The 14,513-nt window shown below is 39.9% G+C and overlaps 1 protein-coding gene across 1 annotated transcript in view; it reads left to right on the top strand.

Moving 5' to 3' along the window:
* SLC17A8 (solute carrier family 17 member 8) overlaps window positions 1–14,513 on the top strand; it is a 323,457-nt gene that overhangs the window by 217,197 nt on the left and 91,747 nt on the right. Inside the window, exon 8 of the mRNA XM_086936990.1 lies at window positions 11,554–11,703. Coding sequence (XP_086793116.1) covers window positions 11,554–11,703 — 150 coding nt within the window. The remainder of the gene's footprint in view (window positions 1–11,553; window positions 11,704–14,513) is intronic.

The raw sequence follows: 14,513 nt of genomic DNA, 5'->3' as shown, positions 1-14,513 counted from the left end.
GCCATCAAACCCTATGAAGTAAAAACCTGAATCCAAAACTGTGTTGTGGCTGCCCTCGAACAGCACAGCACCAGAGCCCTTCAGGGTGTGCCTCGATTTTCTTATCTCTCCTTCTGGTCTTTTTTTGGATTGTTGTGGATTGTGAGCGTTGTTGTAATTGTATGTATTACATTTCATATATTATCAACGGGAGAGAGAGGGAAAAGGATACCAGGTCACTCTTAGACCCCCAACTAATAATATTGATTAAACAACAGAAGAGTGCGGCCAACACAAAAAAGAAACACACTAAGAAAAACGGCGAGAAAGTATCAGTCTTGTGAATTAAAAGAACCCTCACTCACCAACCTAGTTGGTAACATGGTTCATCATTGGGTTCCCACCAGAGAGGCAGAGTGCCTCCTGGTGTGCTATGACGCCTGGTTACAGCAGAGCAGGTTTTTGTGTAATCCAAGTGTGATTAAGTGAAAAGTGGTTTAAAAAGCGACCAGGTCAACCATAAACAAACTTTATCCGCAGTGAACTGAGCGCTACTAAAAACAGAGTGGTGAATGTTACAGAAACTGGCTAGACTGACCAGACACATCCATGGTGCAGAGAAGAAAAAGGGGTGATCAATATGTTTCCGCCTCCATTCGCTGTTTGCGAGGCTTTCGTCGGGACAAAAAATCAAGAAAAACCACGGCGGTATGCGCACGCTAAGGCGCACCCTAACCTGTGGTGTGAAAAACTAGTATAATTTACGGTTTGTAGTCGAGCCTTCAACATTTTCCCCTTTTTTAGCCTGCATCTCTGTCTCTAAACATCGACATTAGCGAGTTGCATGCCCCTTAGCACTTCACGTTTAGTCAAGTCTTTTAAGCTATTTTCTTCTATTTACTCAAACCTTCGGCATTGGCTGGTTCGGTGCATCAGATTTAGACACCCGTTTTCCACATAGAAATACTATGTAATTAATCAAAGCCTGACATTCAATAATGACATTTAATGTATCACGAAGCACTTAGGCCATTTTACCATTAACTGTTTGGTACTACCAGTCTTGCCAATATTGGGATTGTTTTGGGCACCGTCCTAAAAACAGCATGAGCATGGTCACTCATGGGACTATTCAAGTACTGCTAAACTAAATATATGTATGTTTGTGTGACTTGTATTGTCTATATGTATTTGTTCTTCTCATTACAGATACACATGGCTTTCACTAATGTTGAAGGCTCGACTACAACCCGGACGTTATACTGGTTTTTCAAACCACAGCTTTAGGGTGCGCCTTAGCATGCGCATACCACCATGGTTTTTGTTTATTTTTGGTCCTGGCGAAAGCCCCGCAATCAGCGAATGGAGGCGGAAACATGTGAACCGTCCCTTTTTCTTCTCTTCACCATGGATGTATCTGGTCAATCTAGCCAGTTTCTGTAACATCCACCACTCTGTTTTTAGTAGTGCTCAGTTCACCGCAAATAAAGATTGTTTATGGTTGAACTGGTCGCTTTTTAAACTACTTTTCACTTAATCACACTTGGATTACACAAAAACCTGCTCCGCTGTAACCAGGCGTCGTAGTACAACAGGGAGGCACTCGGCCTCTCTGGTGGGAACCCAATGATGAAGCATGTCACCAACTAGGTTGGTGAGTGAGGGTTCTTTTAATTCACAAGACTGATACTTTCTTGCCGTTTTTCTTTTTGTCTTTCTTTTTTGTGTTGGTCGCACTCTTCTGTTGTGTAATATGTATTACATTTCACCCATTAAATTATGACCATAGCAATTGGGTTATACGTTTCCAGTTTGTAGTAAAATGAAAAGTATCATAAATAGATATTCGTAGCTGGCTGCTCAAATACTATCATTAAACACCTAACTCCCAGAGAGAGCCATCTTTCAGGATATCTGAGCTTAATGTGCAACAGGGAAAATGTTTGGGTTTTATATGATGTTGAATTCCATGAAGAAATCCATATTTCGCAGGGAACCGTGACATATTTTCCATATCAGCGCAGGCTCTAGGGCGGTGTGATTGGTGCCACCGCACTGGGGATTGACTTGGGGTGGGGGCGCCCTTTTGGCAAATATATTATGGCTTGAAAACCACCTGCTGCCGCTGTGTGCCTCCAGCAATTTTCATACATCAATAAAAATGTCAAGATAAGTCTGGTGATAAATGTTCTTCCTGGAGAAAGACAGAGTTTGTCTAGTGGAAGTTTGACACTGCGTAAGGTAGCTCTAGGGGTTATTATGCCTGCTGCTAAGAACATGTGCCATGCAGATCACAAAGTGCATATAATGTTAATAGGTCAATGGGTTACTGCTTTTGTCAGAGAGATCTTTTTGTTATTTGCAGTTTATAACTTAAAATCCTAATATAGAACAGTGAGCTATTAACTGTCATCAAAGAGCTGCATGCAAACTGCAAGGTGTATATTATACTTACATGTATTTTTGCCCGGTCTTTCCTTTACCTAATCTCGCAAAAAGTTTTTTTTGGGGTAGAAATTAATTATTATTATTAAAGAGAACCTCTAACAATTGGTGTTATGTTTTAAATTCGGAATTTGTGCTTTTCCAGGCCTAGTACTTAAACTGTACTGCCAAACAAGATGGATGACATGTGACTCCTACATATTGTAATCCTCTGTCTTATGTAACATTTCTTAAACACTGATTTACACGTGCGATTGTCTCTGTTAAATGTGTTTGTGATGTAAAGTGCTCTAACACCTCACACTGGTATGAATGACTCAATAAAACTAAATGAATCTGAGAGACTGGTTATGGAGACTTGAGGGCACTATTAACTGGTGGTAGTGAGGGAATCTGTGGCAGCGGTTTTCATGGGGTGGAGGGGGAGTGCCAACAGATATTGTCGCACGGGGTGCCACCAGTGCTAAAGCCGGCCCTGCTCCATATTTCACGGTTCCCTGTGAACTATACGTTTTATGCCACTGGACTGTGCTCAATAACCCTGTTGAAACACACAGCATTGAAGTCAATAGCTAAGAACCTCATCATGACATGAATCTTAGTGTGGAGAAATGTGCTGTCAAATGCAGAAGGCCAGAAGATAGCACTGGACAGATGTTTCAATATTGGGCTACTGTGCAACCAACTATTTCAGTCTGCAAAAGAGTTAGGCCAGGGTATGTGACAATGAGGACGAGTCTACTGTCCTCTAGGCAAGAGTTTGTCTGTGTTTTCCCTTGGTTCAAGGGTGCGCCAATAGGCAGCAGCCCCCATCAGGTCATTCTTCCCTTTGCCCAGAGCGAAGCAGGAGGTCTAAAAACCCTTTTGTGCCTAGATGGGACATCCCAACCAGTGGCAGGTTCCATAGTCAGGTGAAAAGACGTATTGCTGCCCCTAGAATAGCCCCCTTATAGGTGTGGTTGGACCAAACCATTGGCAAGGGGTACAAGACGCTTGCATGGTTGGACTTCTGGGGCACTACGAATGAACGTGCTTGCAAGTTCTAATGACTTGGGTAACTTAGCTTTGGGCATGAGACGAGTTGTAGGTATAAGAACCACCATAGTTAGAATTTCTAAAGCCCATTTATTGTGGTGAGGGGTTATATGCCTTGGGTGCATGCCTGATACTCTTGTTGTGCGTGTGCACTTGTGCACTCCCGTCTGCGCACCCCTTTTGATAATAACGAACTTGTGTTTTTTCCCACTGTTTACGCTCATTTTGTTGTTGTCATAAATAAGCATCTAAATGCTTGCATAAAAAATTATGTATCTGGCCTTCCTTCCAGCTATGCAGAGCCACTGCACATCAGTTATTTCTAGATTTTAATGGAAATGTATTACTAGTAGCTTAGAGAATACATGCTGCAAAACTAGGATCAGCTGCAGTATTTGCTGCAGAGATTTTTTTTTTCCGGAGTTTTATTGGCGCAACCTTGACCCGAAGGTATCAGGCATCAGAGCGCTTTACATGAGCACTAGTTACATTACACAAGGACACATTAGTTTTTGTTTTGCATGGCGAGATTAAGTGATTTGCCCAGAATCACAGGATGTTGAGCATCTTTGCAGACTCAAACCCTGTTTTGAGATCGACCGCCCTAGCCCATTAGGGCACATCCTAATCAGCGCCTCTCATCTTTATGTAATAGAAAGCATGTTTCTGATTTTTTTTTTCTTCAAATTATTCCGGCCTCCGCACTACAGTTCTGAAGGAAGAATTGAGAATGAGAGAGACTGATGCATTGACAGCATTTAAAAACCTTCCCACCGAGTGAACGACTAGTTAAAATCTGTAACTGGAGTATTTCAGGACACAATATGCTTAACCTTCATGACAATATGAAAAGCTAGTGTCTGGAGGAAGTGAGGAACACTACACAGCAGCAGCCTGGCCAGTGGTGTAGCAGAGTCACCGTGGGCCCTTATGTAAACAAGAAAACTGTCCCTCCCATCCGCAGGTTTAGTAGAAAAAACACAGGCCTAGGTGTAGTTTGCGGAGTTTCACTATGCGGACCTCCGCGAAGTGACAAAAAAACTTAGCGGAATTCCACAAGTGGAGGAGTGCAGTGCGAACTGCCATTCGAATTGATCTTCCTGCCGCTCGGGTAGAAATTCTACCCAAGAGGCAGCTCACGCTTGCCAACTTACCATTAGCGAGCGGAGAAAAAACTCAGCTGCACTACGTCGAGCTGAGTTATCTGCAATCTGCGAGCTCCCTGAAGCGCGGAGTGCAGAAAGCTCCACAAACTCTGCGAATGGAGCGGAGTTTACCGCCCAGGCCTAAAAAAACAGCCTCTCATTTTGGGTTCAGTGGGCCTCTTATGTCCCTGAGCCCTGGTGCCACTGCCCTTGCTGCAATATTGATAGCTAGTACCCTGAGTCTTGGAAATCATTTGGATTTCCCTGATCAAATCCTGAAAAATCTGGAGTGTGTAAAGCATATTTGTCCTAGAGATACTTCACTTTATTGTGTCGCCCGGGAATATATAGCAGCACATTATCTGAAGTCCTGGACACACCGAAGGGCTACTGCCAAATTTCTAATAACATTAACATGGCCCAGGGAAAAGTTCAAGAAGATACAGGTGACATATGCACCATGGACATTTGGGTCATATAATTCTGGCACGTTCAGACTACTTCACACAAGTGTATTAACCTGCTGTGCATATGTTTTGTCGTTCTGACGTATGGTGTAAAACAATAAAAAGAATTGCTAGGACACTTACTGAATCAATAAGTGGAAGCTCTCAACTGAGATCAAAGTATACCGGGTCCCAGAGAGACACTTAAGCATTATTTATCAGTCCAAAACCACATTGTGATGTTGGTTGGGAATGTTTACCCTGGAAACCTTATCGGTAATAAGAGTATAGGGATAGGTCAGAGAGCATCCATACCTTAAAAAAGTTATTGGTCTGTCTCCAATTACAGTTTTTGAATCACTTCATATTCTTAAGTTCTCTTTATGTTAGAACTACACAAAAGTGGCTTAAGCCAGTTTGTAACAAACATGACCTGCATTCTATCTTTTTTTTAATGGCTGCCTCAAAGGGGAGTTATTTCTTGGTGCTAAGCCTTGTCTACCAGAATCTAGAAGCTAGGCATTTGTATTGAAACCCATGGATGGGTGCAGAGGAACGCCCAATTACCACTCATTGTACTTCGCTTTGATGAAAAATAGCGTAGTGCTCTAGCACTTTACATTGCTATAGGGAAACTTTCTAGCACAAAACTTCTAAAATTTGCGCTTGTATGCATCTCTTTTGGTGATGCAAATCTGGTCCAAAGTAATAGTAAGTCTGCCCCTGAGTATTTTATTAATTCATGAAGACATTTGTTGTAGGTCAAGACATAAGGGGTTACCCTCTTTTTTCTTTGCAAAGGTTGGAGGCAGCATGTATAGTCAGCCATGATTACAGAGTTTTAACATAGATGAGAAAATCAGAGTAGTTGCTGGCAGTGTCTCTTTTATCACTATTGGAGGCTAAAACTTATGTTGACTGCGTGGCCGGCTTTGTCGAATCATCTGACCAAGTCCCATAACCTGCAATATGTACTTGACTGTTTGGAGGCAAGCACTGCTTAATTTATTTAAAGGAAACTGCTGGTCATTGCCCCTGCCAGTGCTACTAACGACAAACAATACAACTAGTAACCTTTACACTCCTAAAAGTGATATAATTCAGACTATTCCTGGCCATTCAACGTTTTAGGAGTGGCGTGGGCGGTAGGTGTCATTAATTTTTAATGTAAATTGAATTATTATACACTGTTGTTGTGCTCATCTCTAAATTAGACAGACAGTGCCACCTTGCGTGGACTGTCATTAGTGCTGATGTTGAGAATTAAGTGCCTGTGCTTAGCACCAGAAACCACCGCCTCAAATTAAGCACTGGGTGCAAGAAGTTGTTGCATAGTAAAATCTCAGATTCAAATCCAACATGATTGAAGGAGAAGGTTGATGTGGTGGACTCTAAAGGATATGTAGAGTGAAGCTGTATGTTTATTAACTAAGAGAATTTTAGTCTGCAACAGATTGAAAAAACTACATTAAGAAATATTGGTTTTACACAGGATCATCAATGCCTCCTGTTGAAACAGCCAACTTTGTAGATGCAAATATATCTGCAGATGTCATGTATTCCATAGTCCAGACACTTGAAGCCACCACCATGTGCCATAGTTCAGACATGCACATCAACCACTGTGTCACGTTTCCGGGGCCTGTGTGTGACTTACTGCTCTAGTCCAGGTTTTTTGTTTGCATTCTGAGACTTGTAGTCCTTGTTTATCATTATAAAACCAGCACCAGAATGCAAAGAAGAATGCAAGGAAGATAACATGACTGGAACAGCTGGTAATGCATGCACCAGGGAAACTTAACAGCTTTGCAATCATAATTACTTAACACTACAGTGTGCAGGCTATGACTTGACGACGTGTGTTGCTGTATTCCTTCAGCGACCCAGAAAATAATTAAAGATACATTCTGCAACCTACTTAATCATTGAAAACTTCAAATGCATTTTTTGGTCTTTTGGTCAAACTTAAAAAATAGGCTTTTGTGACGTTGGCCTGTTAGTCGTTCATGTATGTGGTTAGAGAAGTAAGTGACTCAGGTCAGGCAGTGTACCCTCGACAGAAATACCAAATTATGGGGCATATTATCAAGAAAGGGCGTTACATTATCGCCGCTTTTATCTCCAGAAAACTGCTGATAAAGCGGTGATAATGGGCTTGATAATATGCTCTATGAATTCCAATCGAAGCCCGTGTTAGATGTAAAGATATGTAACATGGGCTTCGATTGGAATTCCATAGAACATATTATCAAGCCCATTATCGCTGCTTTATCAGCAGTTTCCTGCCGATAAAAGCGGCGATAATGTAACACCCTTTCTTGATAATATGCCCCTATATTTCTTAGCGGGTTTTCAATGCAGGACAGTTACTATCAGAGTCAGATGTAAAGTGGGACCTCTGGTGCCAGTGCCAATCCACTTAGATTAAGAAGTTATAAAAAGTGCTAAAACTCTATAAATATTTTAGTAAGTGAGATGTAAGACTCACAATTCATTTTCGCTCGTGAGTAATTATCAGCTGATGTAAGCTGTGAAACCGGGAAGATGGGACTTTGGCATGCAAATTGGTAGGACTGCTTGCAGATGGACGAGTGACTGGTGCAAGACATGCCAGTGATCAAGCCCTTAGCAAGTGAAATGACGAAAGTCTCAATAGCATGCTGTCCACTGCATAAGTGAGTGCGTAATAACCGTAAGCGGTAACTGTTTTACATCTGTGATGATAAGTGTCATGGTAATGATCATCGTACAATCATTTTTAAATGAAAAGGCTAGCAAGATCACCATAGGCTTCTCTGTGGCATCTTTGTCCCCAGATGGCCAGTGTGCATAAACTCCACCAAAATATTGGCAATTATCTACAGGCAGCGCTAGAGCTCTGTTTTTGTGAAAGTAAGCAAGAAATGAGATCCCTGGAAGTGGCAAATTTAGAGAAGCAACACAAAGGCCACACAATGAGGGCTCGCCTCAGTAGCATGGCCAGTGTGGAATGTATGATGTTACAACGCAAACATTTACAACACATGCCTTTACAACACAGTTATTACATCACATCATCCATTACAACGCATGATTTTACATCGCATGCCCACACAATGCAATTTTTGAAACTACATTTACAACGCATTTCATTACAACGCATACCATTACAACGCATACCATTACAATGCATATTACTTTTAGGGCAACAGTAGGGTAAGTGTTGGATAGTGTAGGGGTAAAAATTACTATTCCAACTCCAGTGAGTGCAACAGTAGGGTAAGTGTTGGATAGTGTAGGGGTAAACAATACTTTTCTAACTCCAGTGAGGGCAACAGTAGGGTAAGTGTTGGATAGTGTAGGGGTACACACTACTATTCCCACTCCAGTGAGTACAACTGTAGGGTGTGTGTTGGATAGTGTAGGAGTAAAAATTACTATTCCCACTCCACTGAGTGCAACAATAGGGTAAGTGTTGGATAGTGTAGGGGTAAAAATTACTATTCCCCATTACTTACCTTATATTTCGTTGTATTGGCATGCGTTGTAGTGACATGCGTTGTAATGACATGCGTTGAAGTGACATGCGATGTAATGGCTGCATTGTAATGGCATGCGATGTAAGGAATGTCGCATTGTAATGACTGTTTTGTAAAGGTAGTCTGATGTAATGACTGCGTTGTAAAGGTTTTTTCCCCCAGTGGGACACGAGCCCTAGTGCAAGGATGAAATGCCCCCCTCAAGCTGCTGTTTGAATCGTGAAAGACACAAGCAATGAACAGGATTCAGAAGGCCCCACAGGCCTTTGGGCCCTGTTGCATTTGACATTTTGCACCAATGGAGACTTCGCCCCTGGCTCCAAATCATTCATGTTTGTGCTTCTGTTGATGCATTTACACAAAAGCTCTAAGACCAAGCCTGTAACTTGTGTTTGCACCTATCAGATAGCGTTCATCTCAAATTATGGTGGCCCTTCATTGTTTCATTAGTAAATTCCTCCATTGACTAAAGCACTCCTCCCATATCATCATGCCAGGCCAAAATCATGGACGCTACTCAGGATATCGCATCCTGTAACAGCAGGTGCGTGTTTCACGCTTAAATAGACCACTTTTGGATAGCATGGAGCCGCACATCCCTCTTTATTTCCCAGTAGCTAACTGTGCTGTGCTGTGCTGTTTTATCACAAATGTGATATTGCTGGAGTGCAGCCAAAAACCCTGGTGCCCTGTATCTCTCCTACTTTACTGTTGTACACAAGTACTCTTTTAAAGATATGTACAACCCATTGGGTGACCACTGAAGTATATATATCACTCACTCACTCACTCACTCACTCACTCACTCACTCACTCACTCACTCACTCACTCACTCACTCACTCACTCACTCACTCACTCACTCACACACACTAAATCTTTATTCGGTTTAGAAAACCCATAAAAGAGTACAAATACAATAATACTGCAATAAATAACGATTGCATAAGAAAACATTAAAACCAGGTCTTGAGTTGATTTGTATATAAAATCATTCCAGAAAGCTACATAAAACTAAGCATGCTGAGGCTGATAGCAACAATTTTTATAAAACCCTACAATAAAAGCAGTTCATGAAGTTTAACTGTGCATGACATATAGATTTAGATTAAAAAATGTCAAATTCCTAAAACAGCAAAACATATAAAAATAATCTTCTCCTTTCACTGTGGAACTAAAACATGACGTATCATACATAGATTATTCTATCAATCTGTGTGCTGCTACGCATGATGTGATGAATGATAACAATTGTATTGGACTTTACAATCAGATTATAAAGTGATTTTCATAACGATCTTCCCTTAATACAGTGAGTCTAAAAACATATATCAATGCTACGTTACACAATCTAACTGCAGCCACTATAAATCTATATACCATAAGGCAAACATATCCGGCCTGTGGTAATTGTAAACAAAATAAGCTGGTCTACAAGTAAGGGAATTAAAAAAAAAGTGTTTCATTGGCTCTGCATACAATTCACACAGATTTTTTTACACATATTTTGCACACTCCTGTCCAAATAATACCTATATTGAGGTATACAACCTTTACAACGAAACTTTTACAACGACCTACCATTGCAACGCAACTTTTACCACGCAAACTATTACAACGCAAAGCTCTGGGGGGCGCTCTAGGATAGGGAATAGGTTAATTTACTATCCAATAACCTTCCCTACTATCCACGGGGACTGGAGTTGGAATAGTAAATTAAACTATTCACTATCCAGCGCCTAAAAGCATTATGCGTTGTAATGGTATGCGTGGTAAAAACCGCGTTGTAAAGGTAGGAGTTGTAAAAGTATGCGTTGTAACGTCATACATCCCTATATTGATGATGCGATTGAAAATGTAGATAAGGCTCCATATAGCTTGAGGTAATTAATAGTTTCTGAGCCACCACCCTTCTCTGCCACACTCAAGGGGTTCTCTTCTCTTCATGAGCAAAGCCAGAAATTCTGATTTAATGCTGGCTTTGACTGAAGGATTGATTCTCTGTTGATTATCGCAATGTTCCGGGCATTTTAGCAAATAAAGTTGGACCTCAACATAGATCAGCCACTGGATGTTACAGGCTTTATCATGTTTCAAATAATCAATATTCACAGCTTGATTGAGTAAAGCTTTCGGCCTTGACCATATTGACAGCCACAACATTAAAGGGGTAATTTTTATAGAATCTTTACATATGATGAGCCCAGTTCAGCATGGCACGCATAGTAAGGTGCACCCATGGGGACAAAGAGCAGCCTTCACAGGAAGGAATTTTTACTAAGCTGTATTTGGAAGAATTTTTATTAAGCTGTATTTGTGCAATATCGTGGAAACCCCAAATGCCTGCCCATACGAGGCCACTGAGATGCATCTAGCATTATATATTTTAATCATCACATCCAGAGGGCAAGACCAACTTTGGCAGCAAACCTGAAGACAGCAGTTATCAATTGTTCAAATTGAGACCTACTTACTTTTACCAAGTGCTGCCAAGTACCTTTATTATCTAAAGGGAACCCCAGATAGAAAAAGTTGGTATACATAACAATCTATTTTTATTATTATATGGTGACCTCGGTTTAGTAGGCGGCTGGCCATAGACCATTGTATAAGATTTAGATTTGTTAATAGCCACTCCCAGTTGAGTTGTCCAATAATTTTTGCAGCCCAAACCCAGTTTGGGATAAAAAGTCTAAATGCAGAGCTAAGATTCATAAAAGCTAGATGTGAACAGCGTCTTTTCACCTGATTAAAAAATAAAGATTCAGGCACTGGTTGACTCTTCCCAGGCCCAGTCTGCACTTATACTGCACAACTGAAAGAATACCTTTCTCATCGGCCTGATTGTAACCGCTCTAACAGAATTCTTCCCAGAACTTTGCCAGTAGAGTCAATGAGGGAAATAGGGCTCACTCACTCTCTTGCATAGTCTCCTGAAATATAAAGATTTGCATCTACTGTAACCATTCATGTTTTTATTTCCTAGAAAAGCAAAACTCCTTGGCGGAAGTTCTTCACATCGATGCCAGTTTACGCAATCATTGTTGCAAACTTTTGTAGAAGTTGGACCTTCTATTTGCTGCTCATAAGTCAGCCTGCTTACTTTGAGGAAGTGTTTGGATTTCCGATAAGCAAGGTATACTCTCAACCTTATGCTATTTGAATGGAATTACGGTGACTTAATGATAGCATTTTCCATAAATATGTATGAAATTGTCTTACACATCTGTGTAACTATTTATGTCTCCCACGTCTCATATATACTGTTGATGCATTCTGTATTAGGTAGTGCATCATCAGACCTTTATATGTGTCCTTTTTTAATGTTCTTTGCTGTGTCCAAATGTGTATATACACAATTACTTTGTGGAAATCTCATTGGTATTTATCCATATGTATGTTTTGTTTCTTAAAAAAACATAGGCTTATCCCTTTATTTAAACTCCCCAAGCTGCTGGCTGCACATCTGTTGTGCTGGCATTCATGATTATTATTAATAGGAAGGAAAGTCACTGAAAAGAAGCCCTAATTTCCATTTTGTTCGGCTTTAAAAAATAAAAAACAGTCAAACAAACGGGTTGTTTTTTGTCTATATTTATGTGTAAAAGTCTTGATGTTCTGTGATCCTTAAGCCCTAATATTCAATAAATTAACCTAATTTTATTTGTAGAATGTACATGTTGGTTGCATATTTGGCATTCCCGATGGTAAAATAAGGTTACACAAACCTTCTCTGTAGGATCCAATGGTAGCAATCTTCTTTTCTGTCTCTAACAACACGCACCAGTGACCACATATACAGAATACAACAGCCAGTAGTAGAAGTGGGGAAATGGGAATTGGATAGGAGAGACATATTCAGAGCTGTAAAATCACCAATACTATTAAAACTTGTCATCACAATAATCCCAAGCACCAATGTTCAATTTAAGAATTTCCACAATAGACTGGTGTAGAGATGTATTGTTCCTTTTATTTTCACTCATCATGTAAATACAATACATCAAATGTGATATGTTGCCAACACATGTTTTGTCTATGGTAGGTATACCAATGATTTCCTCAGGGCTACAAGATAAATCATAATCATCCTTAGTTTTGAACATTGTACTTTAAATCTCAAAATTATCACCACAGTGATAATAACCAATAGTAAAAGGGTATGTAGACCCCAAGCCAGAAGTAGTACAGATTTCAGTACCAGTGTGTTGTTCATAGAATGTCAATCTATTGGTCCAAACTAAGTAAAACAAGTTAATAGAGAACATTATACAATAAAATGTAAATAAGAAAAACAAGCCGAAGAGACGAAGAGAAAAGAGGGAGACCCCATTGTTTTTTATGTTTGGAAACATATCATTCTTCAATCCACTGTGCCGTATAATGACTCTCCATAATGCAAATTGATCCAATATTAAACCTACTCACCTAATGATTCAATAGTAAACAAACAGTTGTTGCGTGTACAAGAAATCATATAGTGCCTCTCAAAATCCTAAACAATCAAGGTATAAGCAGTACTGTTCTAATATTTGACAATATTCCTCCATAACGCTTGTCTCCTCACCGTACTGTTTAACGTGGCTGCAAACTTAAATTAAAGATAGTGTCTTTCAGTCCAAATCATCCACGTTTTGCCCTGCCTCACCATTGTTGTTTTGTTTTCATTTTGGCAAACGTATGAGCTTATTGAAACTTTAATACCCTATAGATAACATTCATAAACACACTTGCAAAAACCCACTTAAAAGTTCTCCCTGTTACATCACTGCGTAATCTAGTAAATATCCTCAGTGTATGCAGTTCAACAAATGTTTAAGAGAATAGTTCAAAGCTTGTTTTCATCAGCATCGCAACTTCAGGATGCTTCTCTATAATGCACTTGTGCATTCTAAAGAATACTTTGAAAAACAATGAGTTCCTGCAAGAAAATCAAGAATACATGTAGTGAGGTGTTGGCTGCAGCAACATTGCAGCATGATGGCCTAGCAAAGGACGACATGTACAATGAAGAAAATTATACCTTATAATACAAGACTGCTGCCTTCTTTCTGGGGCATGCAAGCAGTGGTTGAAGTGCATAAATAAACAGAATGAGAACTGTAATACTGAGTGCCACGGATGTGGAATCAGTGAGCATTGGCTAAAAAGAACAAAATATTCTGTAACTATTTTGTTGGTCTTTCACCTTAAGGTAACGGCATATAAAATAAAGTACACTGTAGATGAAACATAAATGCAAGATAAACTAATCAGCGAGAGATGTACTGTTTAATGTTATAAACCTCTATTGATTAATGCGATCATTGCACATGTCTGTGACCTGCAGGGGTGGCTGGACTGGCTACGCGAGTACGGAGGTCCTGAGAGCGACCGTACTCCTAATAAGGTCCTTGATCTTCCTGTGCCTATACAAAATGAACTTGACCTTGTGTAATTTAACTGGTGCCAATGTAACTCACTCCAATACCTTTTGGTTGAGTTCGCATTACAGGAAAACTGCTGAAAAATTCACAACATAGTAAAACAAATCTTTGACATAAGGAAATACAATTAAAATCCAGGTTAGTGGCTGATTTGTACACAGTGAAAACAGAAAACCTTGTTAAATCGCGGATTCCCCGCTTATATTGTGTGATCTTAGGCAAATATTTTATTTAACTCAAACTTCTTTTTCTTTATAGCACATACGAAAGTACTTTCAAATATGTGAGTTCAGAATACCAGTTATACAAAAAACGATTGTATTTTATTTAAAAGACTGTAATTTTGCTCTATAAAAATCTGGGCTACGTATGTGGGTCACATGACAACTGTTTTGCCTCTCAGTTCACTAATGGTTCAATTTTAATAAGTGCTTCTCAGTACAGTTCGAAAATGTGACATAATAATGTCAACGATTCCGCTTGTTAAAGGAATACAGTTTTTTGATTTTTGAAGAGTCTT

The sequence above is a fragment of the Lissotriton vulgaris genome, chromosome 1_1 (genome assembly GCF_964263255.1).
Source record: "Lissotriton vulgaris chromosome 1_1, aLisVul1.2, whole genome shotgun sequence".
Lineage (NCBI taxonomy): Eukaryota > Metazoa > Chordata > Amphibia > Caudata > Salamandridae > Lissotriton > Lissotriton vulgaris.
Note: the sequence above shows the minus strand (reverse complement) of the source record. Positions and strands in the feature narration are given on the sequence as shown.